The 17,041-nt window shown below is 35.5% G+C and overlaps 1 protein-coding gene across 2 annotated transcripts in view; it reads left to right on the forward strand.

Moving 5' to 3' along the window:
* The window catches only part of oxsr1b (oxidative stress responsive kinase 1b), a 66,080-nt gene that overhangs the window by 40,348 nt on the left and 8,691 nt on the right, over nt 1–17,041 (forward strand). For both annotated transcript variants that reach the window (XM_051098684.1, XM_051098685.1), the window contains exons 4-9: nt 1,875–2,016; nt 9,695–9,750; nt 13,692–13,801; nt 14,133–14,234; nt 14,367–14,500; nt 15,196–15,244. In XM_051098684.1, coding sequence (XP_050954641.1) covers nt 1,875–2,016; nt 9,695–9,750; nt 13,692–13,801; nt 14,133–14,234; nt 14,367–14,500; nt 15,196–15,244 — 593 coding nt within the window. The remainder of the gene's footprint in view (nt 1–1,874; nt 2,017–9,694; nt 9,751–13,691; nt 13,802–14,132; nt 14,235–14,366; nt 14,501–15,195; nt 15,245–17,041) is intronic.

Consider the following 17,041-nt stretch of genomic DNA (forward strand, 5'->3'; position numbering starts at 1 on the left):
CAACTAAAATTTCAGTCCACCATTTTGATTTACATTGAAAACTTTTTCAATCTCCTTCTTGACAGTTGGTCAGATTTTCATCAAAATTGAGTCAGATCATCTTCAGACTCTGCTGACAAAAAGTTGTGGATTTCGTGTTGATGGACAAACCCGTTTTTGCACAGCAACGCATCAGACTACGTCTGAGAATGAATCTTTGCAAAGCTTTGACATATTAACACCAAACTTTCTGTGCTATTGTCACCTCACACAGAACACACCACATCGATTTCATAACAGTGTCACGTATTGGTCAAAAGTGATATCCCATTAAATCATATTACTAGAGGTTGTGTTTATAATTTTTCAGTTATTTTTATTAAAATGATCCTAAAATGGCTTTAATTACTCTTACTCATTGTTGCAGTTGGTCTGCCGCTCCATGCCATACTTGGCTCTTTATTTTGCCTCTGATTGTGCTTGACAGTTGGCGCCTTAATTGCTGCTTGCAGCTATATTTTTTTTGTTACTGTTTTTCAATGTTTAATTTATGTTTGAATAAATTCAAGTTTTTAAGACAGCCGCCAATGAAATGCATATTTCTCATGTATTTTGCAGCATTAGTTGAGATTTTCTCATAAATGTGTATTTCTTATGTATTTTGCAGCATTAGTTGAGATTTTTTTCCTTGAGAAATTTTGCCATGTACTGTACCTGATATATAGAGATGCAAAACAGAATTTTCAGCATCGTTACTCCAGTCTTCAGTGTCACATGATCTATCAGAAATCATGCTGATATGCTGATTTCCTGCTCAAGAAACATTTATTATCATTATTTATTGTGCTGCTTAATATTTTTTGTAGAAAGTAAACTGGAGTTCTGCCAAACTATTGAATGGTACTGTATAATGAAGTTTTTGTTGTTGTTGTTGTTTTAATTAATTGGTATTATGTTTCCATTCAAATAAAAATATCCTATCCACTCAACCTCATCTCCCTTCCAAGGGTTTAAAGTTCTGCTTTTGGTGTCAGTGAAAAGAGCCCTGTGATGCCACAGCAAGCAGTTCAGAATTCTGAGAATTCAGTTTCTCCGAATTTCATTTCAGAGAGGTTTGATTACTCAAGCTAAGTGGGATAAAATTTTATTTGCTATGTTTACTCCAACTTTTCACATCATGGATAGGAATTACATGTCCGACTCTAGGGCAGTTGCATGAACAGACGGTCTTTGTCTTACCAATGTCTTAAATTGAGGCATTCACAGTGTTCCCTGACACATGGAGGCCAGACACTAGTTTTTGGTGTACGCCGTTCACCTCCCTCAGGAGCTTTTGTCAGTCTGCACTGTTCGCGGGAGGTGTTGGCCGTCCTCCAAACTCAAAAAATGGCCTAACTGCTTAATAAATTTCTGATAGAACATTCTCCTCATGGAGCCTTGAACATGGCTTAATTAAATGTCATGGGAAAAATAAGGATTGACAGCTTGTTTTCCTACTGTAAAACAGTCGCTTTGGTGTTCAAAATTTATTTTCCTTAGGATTAAAACAATATTGGTTTGTTGGGTGTCATGTAATCAAATTAACTTGTGTGTGTATATATAAACAACATTGAAAGACTGTGTTTTTAAAAACAACAACGATTCTTGGGAAGCAGCCAGAGCAATTTTCTGTAGATTATGAAATTTGTGTCTGACCTTCTGAAAAACTTTCAGGCATGCAAGCCAGTCACACAAGAATGAAGCTCATTGGTCTTTGATGTTTTAAGTCTTCCACGAAATGACCTAGAATGTAGCGCGTGCCCTTCGCAGATGCTCTAGTAGCGTTTGCACTTGTGATACTAATGATGGTATAACATTATGTCTACTTACAGCTCTCTGTGTTGTCTTTGCTGCAGGTTCTGTGTTGGATGTTATAAAGCACATCATTTCAAAGGGGGAACACAAGACCGGTGTACTGGATGAACCCAGTATAGCTACTGTGCTGAAAGAGGTTCTTCAGGGTCTCGAGTACCTTCACAAAAATGGACAGATTCACAGGTAATACACTTTTGGAAAAGTTTTGCTTTTTTTTTTAATAGTGACCATGTCTTTGAAACGCCAACAATGACAAAAAGAAACTCAGTTAGAATAATTGTATAAGTAGAGAATCGTTTAATCCAATTTGTGAACCAAATTAACTTATTCCTAGAAAAGACCTGGCTTTGAAAGAAGGATTCATTTACAAATCAGACCAGTTTGGCTTAGTTGAGGTACTTGGACTCTTACTCAGACTCAGATTGTAATTATGAATGAACTTGGACGCAGTTGTGTAAACTTGGACACAGACTCTGACATTTTGGACAGCACGTCATGTATAATGTGAAGGATATAAAATAAAATTAAAATAATAAGACATTAATAAACATCTTCCACTCAAACTCAATTGGTTAAAGGGATAGTTCATCCAAAAATTAAAATTACCCCATGATTTACTCACCCTCAAGCCATCCTAGGTGTATATGACTTTCTATTAAAAAATGTCCTGGCTCTTCCAAGCTTTATAATGGCAGTGAATGACCAATACAGTCCAATACAGTGCATCCATCTATCATAAAAGGTGATCCACACTAGTCTCCCATTTGTCAACTAATCGTTAGTCGTCAAGAAGAGGCTTGGTTGACCAAAATTTTATTAGTCGCTTAATCGCAGAAAAAAAAAAATTCACAGGATGTGGCGAAGTCACATTAATGGCTGATCTATGTGGTTGTAATAATAGTACATATGGCAGGACGTCCAAATGCTCACCTATCTTTCACTGACCTCAAGTATGGCTTTTTGTCTGTAATATGTAAGCAGTAGCAACTTTACAAGGCCGCTCAATCTAATGTTAACCTAGAAAAAGGTTGTGCGCTATTGAAGTGTCTGTGCGGATTGAGGAACGGTAGCACGCTCACTGAATGACAGATGGAGGCGCTGGTGCAGTCACTTGCACTTAAAATACTCCGTCATTTTTGGTCAGACAGATAAAAGTAATACATCTTTCTAATCTGTAAAGACTCTACATTTATTTGTGTGCACTCAGAATAACAACGAAACGTTGCACTTTTGTAAAATAATGAAAGAAAACAGGATGTGCTTTCTGTCATCTCTGTCTTTGAACTTGAGCACAAAAATTTTAAACTCTGTGTATACTTGTCTTATTAAAAAATATATGTATGGAGTGCAATGTCTGCTTTTATATTAACCACTTTAAATAGAAAACAAATGTTCTCAGATTATGTAATCCATATCAAACATGCATACAGGCGTATCAACTACTACTTTTAAGCCGAAAACAAAGAAAGCAGTTTAACTCTAGCAGTAGAGTTAGCTCTGTTGAGAAGTGATGAATGCGGAAGTACAAAACGAGGCTTTGTAAAGAAAAATGTCAGAGGGTTTTGATATAAGTCAAAACCTATAAGAGGAGACGTTTTCCTTTTGCTGCAAAGAAAACTTGGTTCTCAAGAGACAAGCATATTCTCACCAGAGTTTACGCTACGCCCTACGTCATCTGCTGAAAAGCTGCTCTCTCGTGAACGCGCATACGATAGTTAGCCAAAGCGGGAGATTACGGTTTATAAAGTTTTAAATACAGATATTTTTCTTACACAAACACAACAGTTTTTTACACAAAGGCATTGGAGCCATGTGGAGTACTTTTTATGATGGATGGATGCACTCTATTGGACTTAAAAATCTCAACACCCATTCACTGCCATTATAAAGCTTGTAAAAGCCAGGACATTTTGTAATACAACTCTGATTGTATTTGTCTTAAAGAAAGTAATATACACCTAAGATAGCTTGAGAGTGAGTAAACCATGGGGTGATTTTCATTTTTGGGTGAACTGTCCCTTTAAGGACTTGAACTCTGTTTCTGGTTCTTAATCTTCTTGGTGGTTTCGGTCACAGCTCACTGGAAGGGGAAGATGGAATAATCATGGAATAATAGCTTGAATTTTGGCCTGTTTTTCACACAAAGTTAGCGTATGATTCAGAAAACTTGGAATATAGAGCAAAAGTTTATATGGACTGCTTTTATTATACTTTTTAATGGTGCTGTGCAGACGTCTGTTGTATGTAAAAGATCTGTGTGTGGAAAAACAAATCTTTAGTGTGCTGCAGGCAAACAGCATGCAGGTTTGAAATGACATGAGCGTGTGTAAATACTGATGCAGTTTTCATTTCTAAATGAGCTTTCTCTTTAAGACTGGACTGGTTTCAACACAAAAGAGGTTTGTAGGATGCCTGTGGACCGAGACTCCATTTTAAATCAGCTTAATCTCATACGATGAATGATGGAATTTTTGAATTATGTTTCAGAATCAACATCAGCTTGAGTTTCCAATGGCAATCCGTGGAAAAACTGAGGGAGCCGTCCAGTCTAATTCGTACCCTTCAGTCTTTTATCATTAAATCTTTAAATCATACAAATCTCAGTTGATGTAGGCCCGAGCGTATACGAGCGATTCATTGCCAGTCTTTTAGTAAGCTCATCAAAGATTCCTTTGCTAGTTTATCGGAGACATTCATCTTTAGACGTCAATACTGTCTTTGCAGTGATGACTCACTGATGGTTAATTTAAATCATCTGTCAGTTTCCCTCTCTCTATCTCTCTTTTTATATTAATTGCTTTCTCCTCATATCCCTTGTTCCCTCTACACACGCATGGGCCTGTTAAAGCAGACAGTGTAAATAATTCACAGGCTTTTAGTCTGGTTAAGTACCCATGACTTGCAAGCTTGACTCTGAATCTCAATGAAGGAGACCTTGTCTTGTTGCTCTCTGCTGCGCCGCCAGTGTGACTGGAGGTAATTCTGGACTTATTAGAAGCTTTTGAGTGTTTATTTTAGATGTCTGACAAAAATGTACATGCAAACTTAGTTCATTACTTTTAGACCATTTTTGGATGACGGACTGAGTTTTATCATAAAGCCAGATTTTTGTCCTGTGTTGACATTTAGATGTTGAATTGAAGTTAGAAGGGACATAAACTTAAAGACTATCTATAAACTATCATGAAAACATCAAACAATTACATTTTAAAAATATTTCAGATTATTTTTGATACATGTAATAAAAGCTGAATGATAGTCTGTAACAATGTAATACTGTATTAACAGATAATTAATAATATTTTCTCATAATATAGATAGATAGATACTGCATTTGTAGTGCATTTGTACATTTGTTTATATATATATATATATATATATATATATATATATATATATAATATTTATTTATTTATTTATTAATGATAGATGGATACACTGACCAAAATTATAAACGCAACACTTTTGTTTTTGCCCCCATTTTTTCATGAGCTGAACTCAAAGATCTAAGACTTTCTATGTACACAAAAGGCCTATTTCTCTCAAATATGGTCTAAATCACAAATCTGTCTAAATATGTGTTAGTGAGCACTTCTCCTTTGCCGAGATAATCCATCCACCTCACAGGTGTGGCATGTCAAGATGCTGATTAGACAGCATGATTATTGCACAGGTGTGCCTTAGGCTGGCCACAATAAAAGGCCACTCTAAAATGTGCAGTTTTATCACACAGCGTAATGCCACAGATGTCACAAGATTTGAGGGAGCATGCAGTTGGCATGCTGACTGCAGGAATGTCCACCAGAGCTGTTGCCCGTGAATTGAATGTTCATGTCTCTACCATAAGCCGTCTCCAAAGGCGTTTCAGAGAATTTGGCAGTACATCCAACCGGCCTCACAACCGCAGACCATGTGTAACCACACCAGCCCAGGACCTCCACATCCAGCATCTTCACCTCCAAGATCGTCTGAGACCAGCCACCCGGACAGCTGCTGCAACAATCAGTTTGCATAACCAAAGAATTTCAGCACAAACTGTCAGAAATCATCTCAGGGAAGCTCATCTGCATGCTCGTCATCCTCATCGGGGTCTCGACCTGACTGCAGTTCGTCATCATAACCGACTTGAGTGGGCAAATGCTCACATTCGTAGGCGTCTGGCACTTTGGAGAGGTGTTCTCATTACGAATGAATCCCGGTTTTCACTGTACAGGGCAGATGGCAGACAGCGTGTATGGCGTAGTGTGGGTGAGCGGTTTGCTGATGTCAACGTTGTGGATCGAGTGGCCCATGGTGGCGGTGGGGTTATGGCATGGGCAGACGTATGTTATGGATAACGAACACAGGTGCATTTTATTGATGGCATTTTGAATGCACAGAGATACCGTGACGAGATCCTGAGGCCCATTGTTGTGCCATTCATCCACGACCATCACCTCATGTTGCAGCATGATAATGCATGGCCCCATGTTGCAAGGACCTATACACAGTTCCTGGAAGCTGAAAACATCCCAGTTCTTGCATGGCCAGCATACTCACTGGACATGTCACCCATAGAGCATGTTTGGGATGCTCTGGATCGGCGTATACGACAGCGTGTTCCAGTTCCTGCCAATATCCAGCAACTTCACACAGCCATTGAAGAGGAGTGGACCAACATTCCACAGGCCACAATCAACAACCTGATCAACTCTATGCGAAGGAAATGTGTTGCACTGCGTGAGGCAAATGGTGGTCACACCAGATACTGGCTGGTTTTCATATCCCCTCGGACCCCCCCAATACAGTAAAACTGCACATTTTATTGTGGCCAGCCTAAGGCACACCTGTGCAATAACCATGCTGTCTAATCAGCATCTTGATGTGCTATATTTAATTAGGAGATTTTTTAAAATCTATATTATTTATGTTATAATAAAATATGAAATATTTATACAATATTTTTGTTTGATAGATAGACAGGTAGATACTTTAAGCATGTGTCAGTACTGTAATCTGAATCATGAGAGAAAGGTGAAGAGAGGGATTGTTCACATGTGCAGTGAAGAGGGAGTCACACGTTTTCCTCCACATCGTTTGAGGACGCAATTAGACACTGTGGCATGAAGTCAGATGTCGAAAGGGAGTGAGGCAGCAAAATTCTTCATCATCCTCACCGTCCTGTGAAGTCCAGCAGATGGGGGTAAAAATCATCGCCTATCTACTATCTTCCTCGCAGCTTCTCATCGAGTCTTTCACCCTTGCCACAGTTTAACACTCTGTTTGTCAATGTAAAGCTCTGAGCTGGTCTCTGCTCTGGTATGATTGAACTCAAATGGACTCTTTGGGTCTGTCCTCTCACTGAGACTCTCTTTGTTACGAGTGTCAGCTGGGGAAACCAGAACACGTTGTCATGGCTCCCACAGAGGGTGACATCATTGCTCGGGCTGTAAGTGATCTGTATCGCTCAGATCAGGAAACCGTTCCGCTTTTGTTCTGACATTCTTCACATTACCATCTGAGTTTTATGTGGTGGTGATGCAGTTACATTCTGGAAAGTTTTTGAATATGTAATCCCTGGAGTATAATTATCAGTGTGCTGTTTCAGCTTTTGATTGTCTTGACTTAAAAAAAAAAAAAAAAAAAAAAAAAACAACAACAAAAAAATTAATTAATATGTTTCATTATCATCATCAATTAATATATTTCATCAACTATGGGCTCTTTTGGCTGCCTGTAAGAAAATAATTTTTAAACATAAATATTTTTTAAATAAAAATAACAGGTAGATCAACTCAACATTAAGGTGTTTCAATGGGCATTTCAATGGGCGTTTCAGTGGACCCCATCTTGTCAACAAATCATATATTTATAATTTTAAATACATTTTTAATGAATATATTTTTAATTAATTAATTAATTTATTCATTTATTTATTCTCTCGACAAAAACGAAATTTTTAATTGAATGAAATGTCCTTTTCTGTCATGGTATTAATAATAATAATTAATTAAAAATGTCAATTAATATTCTGTTATTATTATTATTAAGTATTATTATGTACAAGTATATACGTGTAAACTTGTAATATATTTTTACATTTATTATTATTATTATTATTATTATTATTATTATAAAATAAATAATAATTATAATAATATAAATATTTATTATAAAAGTCATTTACTGTAAAAAAAGAAAATTATTATTTTATATTTTTATTCTTTTATTCTTGTTGTTATTATTATTATTGTATAATATTTTCCTTTTTTTAAACAGCGTAATTTTACGTAATTTCACAATTGTTGGGTGTGATGAAAGAAACCTGAAAAAATTCTACTCAGCTGTTTTCAACATAATAATAATTATAATTAATGTTTTTGAGCAGTAAATCAGAATATTAGAATGATATCTGAAGGATCATGTGATTAAAGTAATGATGCTAAAAATTCAGCTTTGAAATCACAGAATAAATAAACATTTAAATATATTAAAATAGTAACCAGTTATTTTAAATAGTAAAAATATTTCAAAATGTAGGTGTTTTGCTGTACTTTGAATCAAATAAATGCAGGCTTGCTGAGAAGAAAAGACTTCTTTAAAAAAACAAACAAACAAACATTAGAAGTCTTACTGTATAAAAACTTTTGACTGGTAGTGTATTTATTTGTTTATATATTTTTTTGAGTAGTGAAAACAAATGAATGCTGTTTGTGGCCCTTCATATTACAATCTGTTCAGCTTCTGGGACATAAGTCTGTGTGTGTAAAGTATTGTGTCATTCACACACAGATCGATCACATTTGCAACCCTCTGCATCTTGTTCTTGAATATTTATATCTAGTTTTCCAAATCTGACGTGTTCTCTCCTCTCATTGCCCTGTCTAAGAAACATGCAAGCGATTATTAGTCATGCTCACGGACAGCAGGAGTGTTACCAACCACTCCAATCGTCTCCAAACATCTGTTACACTTCAGGAACACATCCAAATGCGCTTGAATTTGGAGTGGACATGTGTTAGTGTGTTTTGATTTGCCCAGCAGGAGTGAACAACTGGGGCCTCTCAGAATATGTTGTTTTGTGTGTGTGTGTGTGTGTGTGTGTGTGTGTGTGTGTGTGGGGCTTACACTGCAGAAAGGTTGCAATTATGGTTTTGCACCCCTGAAGCGCATAATTGGATATCGTCATGGCAAGAGAATGTGACTGTTATGATAACACAAACAAAGTCTTCTCATTATGTTCAAAAGTTAATTTACTTCACTGTCTGTCAGCAACTTTGGTTAATTCATATCTCTGCTGCCCCCAGCTGGACTGTAAAATATAATGCAAGAAATGGCCCTGTACAGTTCGAAGGCTTCTGACACAGGATTTGTCTTGTAATTAATAATTAATGTTATAATACAAGTAATATATTACAGTGAATTACATAATAACATAAGCTGACTTTAATCATGTTAAATATATTCTTATGAGTTCCAGTGGCATCTTTAGTCTGTATTATAATAGATAACCTACAACATTTCTGGTTAATTTTGAATATTTGTTTACTACAATTGAAAATAATTTCAAGTGCACTGAAATGGCTTTCCATACAAGAAGCTGTTAATAAAACGTGATTTCAACCTGGTTGAATCCTCTTTCAGTAGCTCTTTATTATGCTTCATTTATCCTATTCGTGATGCTGTTACATGAAACTGTTATTGTTAAGGAAACCTGTGTAAATAGGTTATTTCTGTTCTTTTGGTGACATTCATTGTGCAAAACTGAAACCTATTTTTTGGGTTACATTGTCAGTACAGACGCCCATCTGAGTGATCCACATCTGTATTCTTGCGCAGCTGTTTGTGTGTCTAAAGACAGACTCCCTGTGTTTGTCCGCAGGGATCTCAAAGCTGGAAATATCCTGCTGGGAGAGGATGGATCAGTGCAAATCGCAGGTACCAACTTTGTGTTTAACCACACTTAATACTGAAATATGCCTTGCCTTATAATTGAGATGTTCAAAAAGCACAAACATACTGCTTTTTTTTACTTCTTTCTTCTTTAATTTTTTTTTTATATTATTGAAATAAGTCTCTTATGCTCACCAAGGCTGCATTCATTTGATTAAAAATGTAGTACAAACAGTAAAAACTGTGAAATATTATTACAATTTAAAATAACTGTTTTGTGTTTTAGTTTTTTTTTATAAATACTTGAATTTTCAGCATCATTACTCCAGTCTTCAATGTCACATGATCCTTCAGAAATCATTCTAATATGCTGATTTGGTCCTCAAGCAACATTTTTTATTATTATCATTGTTAAAAATAGCTCAATTGTGAACTGTTTTTGTGGAAACTGTAATGTTTTCTAGATTCTTTTAGGAATGGAGAGCTCAAAAGAACAGTATTTATTTGAATACTGTTTTTGAATAATTTTGTAACATTATAAACGTCTTTGCTGTCACTTTAAATCAATTTAATGCATCCTTATATATATATATTGTATGTAATAAAAACATACTGACTTCAGTCTTTGAGCAGTGGCTTATACAGCTGAATACTCAAATGTAATATGTTCATGTGAAATGTTTATATTAGGGCTGTCCGTTTAGCAAGTTAATTAATTAGTTATGGAATAATAACGTGATTTAAAATATTTTAGTACAGTTAACGCACTGTCCCCGCCCCCAGACCTGTACGTCATCTTATATTTCATATAGTTAACTGTTGACAAATATGATGCAGGGCAGCAACTCCACAAATGCAGTTATGCCCTAAAATTCAAGATACTAGTGCAAAAATGCCCTGTATGTGTTTTTTTTCTCATATTTATATATGCAGCAAGAGCAATATGACACGAGTGCTGATTTTGTCCAGATCTATCATGAGCTTAAATGCGATTATATACAAAAGTTCAGTAATAAGAAGTTGATATTATGTTAAACACTATGTTGTGTTTTTTACCTTTGAAGCCATAGCAGAATTGTTGCACGTCTCCGAACAACACAGCAGTGTTTAGTTTCTGAATGAATCTGCGTTTTGAACGAATCGTGTGAATCAATGATTCAAAGGCCCATTCATAAAGAGAGCCATTTACTTCATTCCTGAATGAATCAGTTATTTGAATGATCGACATAGACATTTACCACCACCTGCTGGCAGATTTAGTTTCTTATTTAGAGTATCATGTCATTAAAAATAAAAAATAAATAAAAATAAAACCATTAAACGGACGATTCACCAAAAAAAAGTAAATTCTGTCATTATGTACTCACCCTCATTCCATTTAAAACCTTTCTTTTGTGGAACATAAAAAAGGTATTTTGAAGACTGTTGGTGATGAAGCTGTTTTGGTTGAACAAAAAATACTGAGATGTTTCTCAAATTATCTTATTTTATGTTCCATAGTTTACAATAGGCCATTGCAGCTCAAATGTTTATCTATAATATTGAATTTTGTTACACTGTATACAATGAAAATAAAGTATATTACTTATTGAGAAGTACTAGAGCCCTGCATTTCAGCCCGAGCCCGACGGGCCTCGACTGTTTTTTTTACACCCCTAGGCGTAAAATTTTCACATCGTAAGGAGATAGTAAGGAGATTTTTTAAATTATTTATTAATAAACTAGTGTTTTCTGAGTTATTGTTGCAAGGATGAAGTTGCCGATCCTGCCTCGCCATCTCCTCTTTGGACGTGCCTTTAGAGAAAAAAGCATCTTTGCAGATTACATAATGAAAGAGGTTTTGTTTTCGATCGATTTCATTATCAAGTCTGTGAGGTATTCACTGAGTTTCGATTCATTTTTGTGAAGCGCTCCTGTTGTGATGACAGAAAGCACATCATGTTTGTTTTCTTTATTTTATAAAAGCACCATTAACTTTTGTTGATATTGTGAGTGCACACAAATAAAAGTAGACCCTTTATAGTTCCGAATTATGTATTACTCTTACCTTTATGAGCAAAAATGCTGGAATATTTGAAATTGTTTCCATTGAAACAATAGGTTTAATGTTTTTGAAATTGTTTTATACTTGAACGGTTTTATATCTACTGATTTTATTTTAGGCAAGTCGTGATGATTTGAGAAGGCAAAATTGATCAAACAGACTATGATCAGTCTTCCGCTGGCCACTTGGTCAGTACTTTAAAAAACTAAAACTTACATTTCAGAGCTGTAACGCTCGCAGACGTGTGCAGTACAGGGGGTCGAAACACATGCCGAAGCCACGATCTACTCCGGTTGCCGCGTCAGAGCTGTAAAGCGCCGCAGATGTGTGGTAGGAGATTTATTCATCATACAGTGTAGATAACGTTAGCTTCACGTAGAATGCAAGTGTTTTTTAAAATCCATAAACTTGCACTAGAATAGTCTAGGCTGATCAGTGATGATGTTCTTTGATAATGTTAGGCTGCTTTTAGCCTTATGCTGGAGCTGATTTCGGGCAATGAAACTAAGTATGTAAATAATTAAATACATTAGCATGATGATATCATGTATTGGCGATCTCGCAGGCTGAGGGTAGGACTCAACACTACTGTAGTGTATTATTTACTCACCCTCCATGCATCCTGGGTGTATATGACTTCCTTCTTTCAGATGAATGCAATCGGAGTTATATTAAAATTTATCCTGGCACTCTCAAACTTTAGAACGGCATAGACGGGTGTTTCTCCTCATCAGTCCAAAACAAGTCCAATAATGTGCATCCATCCATAATAAAAAGTGCCTCACACGGCTCCGGGGGATTAATAAAGGCCTCCTGTAGCAAATCAATGTGTTTTTGTAAGAAAAATATCCATATTTAAAACATAAGAATCACTTTAATCTAGCTTGCGCTAACTGTTGTACACAGAACTTGCTTCTTTGACAAGAGGTGTGGTAGTACTGGGATACAGTCTAAGCTGTTCGTGAATCGCAGTGCAGTGGAGAAGCTAACCAATCACAACACATTTTGTTTTTTGGAAGGCGGGCCTTCATTAAACCCGGAACTAATTGAGCCTTATGTGCCAGGCTGGGAGAAATGTATTGTAATAATGTAAATTGTTAAAAAATAATGCACCACCAAGTATGAAAGCATGTTCTAGTACACCCCCAAAACAAAATCAAGACTTTGTAAAAGAGCATAATAGGACCGTTTAACTTAATAAAAAAACTAAATGAAATATAATCACGTTTAATAGCTGGAACAGTTGTATAAGCTATTTTGGGAGAAGAGGGGAAAAAGACTGGCTCGTGCCAAGAATTCTGATAAGCAGTCGGACAAGGGCCGGGCTAGGGCCTGAGCATCTCGGGCCAGGGCCGGGCTAGGGCCTAAATTTTAGGCCCGTGCAGGGCTCTAAACAGTGTGTGTATATATCATGTTTTTTCATTGTGCACTCCAGTTATTCTCAATCAAACTGCAGTTGGATTATTTTGTAAAAAATAACTAAAAATAACAAAAACATACAGCTAACTAACACAATAAAACACAATAAAAACATGGTAATATAATAAAAACGATTTGTTATCTGTTTTTGTAAATAAACTCTTCATACAAGTAGCAGTGTGATATGGCTGTATATCAACACACCTCTGATTTGGCAATAGACTGTAGACTCACATCTCCAAAAACAAAGAAGCAAATTTGAACATAGACATTATCTTTATTAACAAACCGCATATTTGAAGTCTATTGAAACTCTTAAAACTACATTCTGTGACAAAAACAGTGGATTTGGGCGTCCATTATGACACTCGCTGTGAGAAATACCACAAGTGGAGTGATACAAACTGTGAAACGGTTGGAGTTCTGATATCACTAGAATATTGCACCCCCCTCAGCCCATTTAGATTTGAGGACCAGAAAAAGATTTATTTTTTATTTATATTTTTTTTTTTTTCATTTTTAGATTTCGGTGTAAGTGCCTTCTTAGCCACTGGTGGTGACATCACTCGAAATAAAGTGCGGAAGACGTTTGTGGGAACGCCATGTTGGATGGCTCCAGAAGTTATGGAACAGGTAAGTATTTCCACCTAACAGCCACTGTTCATTTAAAGCCATACAAATGAACAACACGCACAAATTCTGATTTTAGTGAAGAAGATACAGTGGGGCCCAAAGGCTCTGAGATCAGATGGTGTTAAATTGGAAAAATTCAAAATAGAAGCATTTTCTTTGGTAGTCTCTAACTCAAACCTCACTGTATATGGACTGAATTACATGGACAATTAAAGCTCTTATTTTGTCCTTTTAAAGTCTAAAGATTTCAATGTGGTGTAAAATTGCCGGTAACTGCTGGCATATGGATGGATCGCTTGTGTTAAACAAATCTCTGACTGTTTGTGTGCAGGTGAAAGGTTACGACTTCAAAGCAGACATCTGGAGTTTTGGGATCACAGCCATCGAGCTGGCCACAGGCGCTGCTCCTTACCACAAATACCCTCCTATGAAGGTGAGGAAAATGCAGGAGATACAGTCCCATGCAAGCTCTAATGAATCTCACAGCTGTTTTAAGACAGTCATTCAGCACTCTAATGAGAAACATGTTGTTTTTATAGCATGTTGGCTGTGTTTGTGTTTGCAGGTGTTGATGTTGACCCTGCAGAATGATCCGCCTTGCCTTGAGACTGGAATCACAGATAAGGAGGTCGTGAAGAAATATGGGAAATCCTTGAGGAAGATGATCTCCTTGTGTTTGCAGAAGGATCCAGAGAAAAGGTGCTGAGCAAAGCCACAAGGATATTGTGAGGTCATGTGAGAAAAATACAATGTTTAAAAGTTTGGGGTTGGTAAGATTGAATTTGTTTTCTTTTATGCTTAGCGAGGCTGCGTTTATTTGATCAAAAGTACAGTAAATATATTTTTTAATTTATCTGTTTTTTTTTTTTTTTTTTTTCAGCATCGGTCTTCCTTGTCACATGAGCCTTAAGAAATAATTCTAATATGTTAATTTACGGCTCAAGAAACATTTTTTATTATTACCAATGTTGAAAACAGTTGAGCTGCTTAAGGTTTTTGTGGTAAACATTTTTGTTCAGGTTTTTTTAAGTGAAATTTTAAAAGTACAGCTTTTATTTGTAACAGAATGTTTTTGTAACATTATAAATGTCTATACTGTCACTTTTGATCAGTTCAGTGCATCCTTGTTGAAAAAAACTATCAATTTCTTTAAAAAAAAAAAAAAAAAAAAAAAATCTTACTGACCCCAAGGTTTTGAACAGTAATGTATGGTTATATGTTGAGTAGTGTTCAGCTGGTCATGTGATCCCAGCCAACGTGACCTGCTTAATATAAAATAAAACATTTATGTGTAAAACATTTAAATGAAGAATTGTAAGTGAGTTTAAATGCTTATATTGCCTGATAAGACTGTAAGTTACAACAAATGTATTTCAATAGTGTTTGCTTTTTAGGCCAACATCATCAGAACTCTTAAAACATAAATTCTTCCAGAAAGCCAAGGTAAGAATCTTACTTCCAGGATTTATTTTATTTTAATTTATTTTTAGTTTATTTGATTGTTCCATGTTGTTGTTGTCATCATTTATTTACTCTCATGTTTTTGCAAATCTGTATGACTTTACTTCTACTGTGTAACATAAGAGTTTATATTATATTCATAACCAAAACAGGACACAAATACATTTTAAGTGATACTTTTATGGTGCTTTTTATCTCATTCTTGACATTGTAAAAGTTGTGATGTAATTCGTGATTGTGTTGTGATTGTGACATTGTAAAAGTAATGATTCTTCAGAATCTTGACTACCAGTCAAAAGTTTTTGAACAGTAAGATTTTTTATGTTTTTTTTTAAATAATTATCTTCTGCTCACCAAGCTTGCATTTATTTGATCCAAAATACACCAGAAGCAGTAATACTGTAAAATATTTTTATTATTTAAAATAATGCTTTCTATTTAAATATATATTTTAAAATGTAATTTATTCCTGTGATCAAAGCTAAATTTTCAGCATCATTACTCCAGTCTTCAGTGTCACATGATCCTTCAGAAATCATGCTGATTTGCTGTTCAAGCAACATTATTGTTATGATTATTATCTATATATTTAAAACAGTTGAGTACATTTTTTTTTCAGGATTCTTTGGTGAATAGAAAGGTCCAAAGATCAGCATTTATCTGAAATTAAAAAATTTTTTTAGTAACATTATATACTACATTCAAAAGCTTGGAGTCTTTTTAAATGTCTTTTTTTGGGAAAGAAATTCTAGAAATTAATTAAGCAGGCCTGCTTTAAACTGATTTTTTGTTTCAGATAAATGCTGAGCTTCTGAACTTTTATACTCTTATACTAAACAGAATTATGCTCAACTGTTTTCAACATAATATGATAAATATTTTTGAGCAGCAAATCAGCATATTAGAATGATTTCAGAAGGATCATGTGACTAATGATGCTAAAAATTCAGTTTTGAAATCACAGGAATAAATTATATTTTAATATATATTCAAATAGAAAACTGTTATTTTAAACAGTAAAAATATTAAAAAATTTTACTGTGTTTGCTGTACTTAGGATCAAATAAATGCAGGCTTGGTGAGCAGAAGTAGGGTGACCACCTGTCCCACTTTGCGTTGTACTGCACAGCATTTTCACCCCTTGTCCATGTGTTCTTTTACCTTTTTAAGAAAACTTTTTACTTATTCTTTTTGTTGCGTAGTTTATGCGCAAAGGATTACTCAAGTGATCTAGCACCACTGACGGAAATGGTTGAGTGCACACAGATAAACACGATATTCTCCATTCATTTTAACTAATTAAAACACATTGTCCCGCAAAATCACATCTGTGTCCCACAACTGATCTACTGCCAGGTGGTCAACCTAAGCAGAAGAGACTTTTTTAAAAACATTACAAATCTTACTGTTCAAAAACTTTTGACTGGTAGTGTATTTCACAAAAAAATAACAGCATATGGGTTTGAAATGACATGAGAGTGAGTGCAATTTGTGTGTGTGTGTGTGTGTGTGTGTATAAATACCCCTACATTCCCCCTTGTCTTTGAATCCTAATTGAGTTCAGTCCAACATTCCTCTCATTACTGGGCCATCACGTTTGTGCATAAACAAAAGCAGGGATAAGCATCCCAGCATCCCTCTTCAACTGCCCGATAAACTCTTTGCCAACTGGAGTTCCCTGTCTACAGTTTGAATCAATGCCCAGTATGGGGTTGGAGTTGAATCTGAGTGTCAGCCCGTGTTGTGAATCAACCATAATTGTGGTTATTACCATCATTT

This window comes from Labeo rohita, chromosome 24 (assembly GCF_022985175.1).
Source record: "Labeo rohita strain BAU-BD-2019 chromosome 24, IGBB_LRoh.1.0, whole genome shotgun sequence".
Classification (NCBI taxonomy): domain Eukaryota; kingdom Metazoa; phylum Chordata; class Actinopteri; order Cypriniformes; family Cyprinidae; genus Labeo; species Labeo rohita.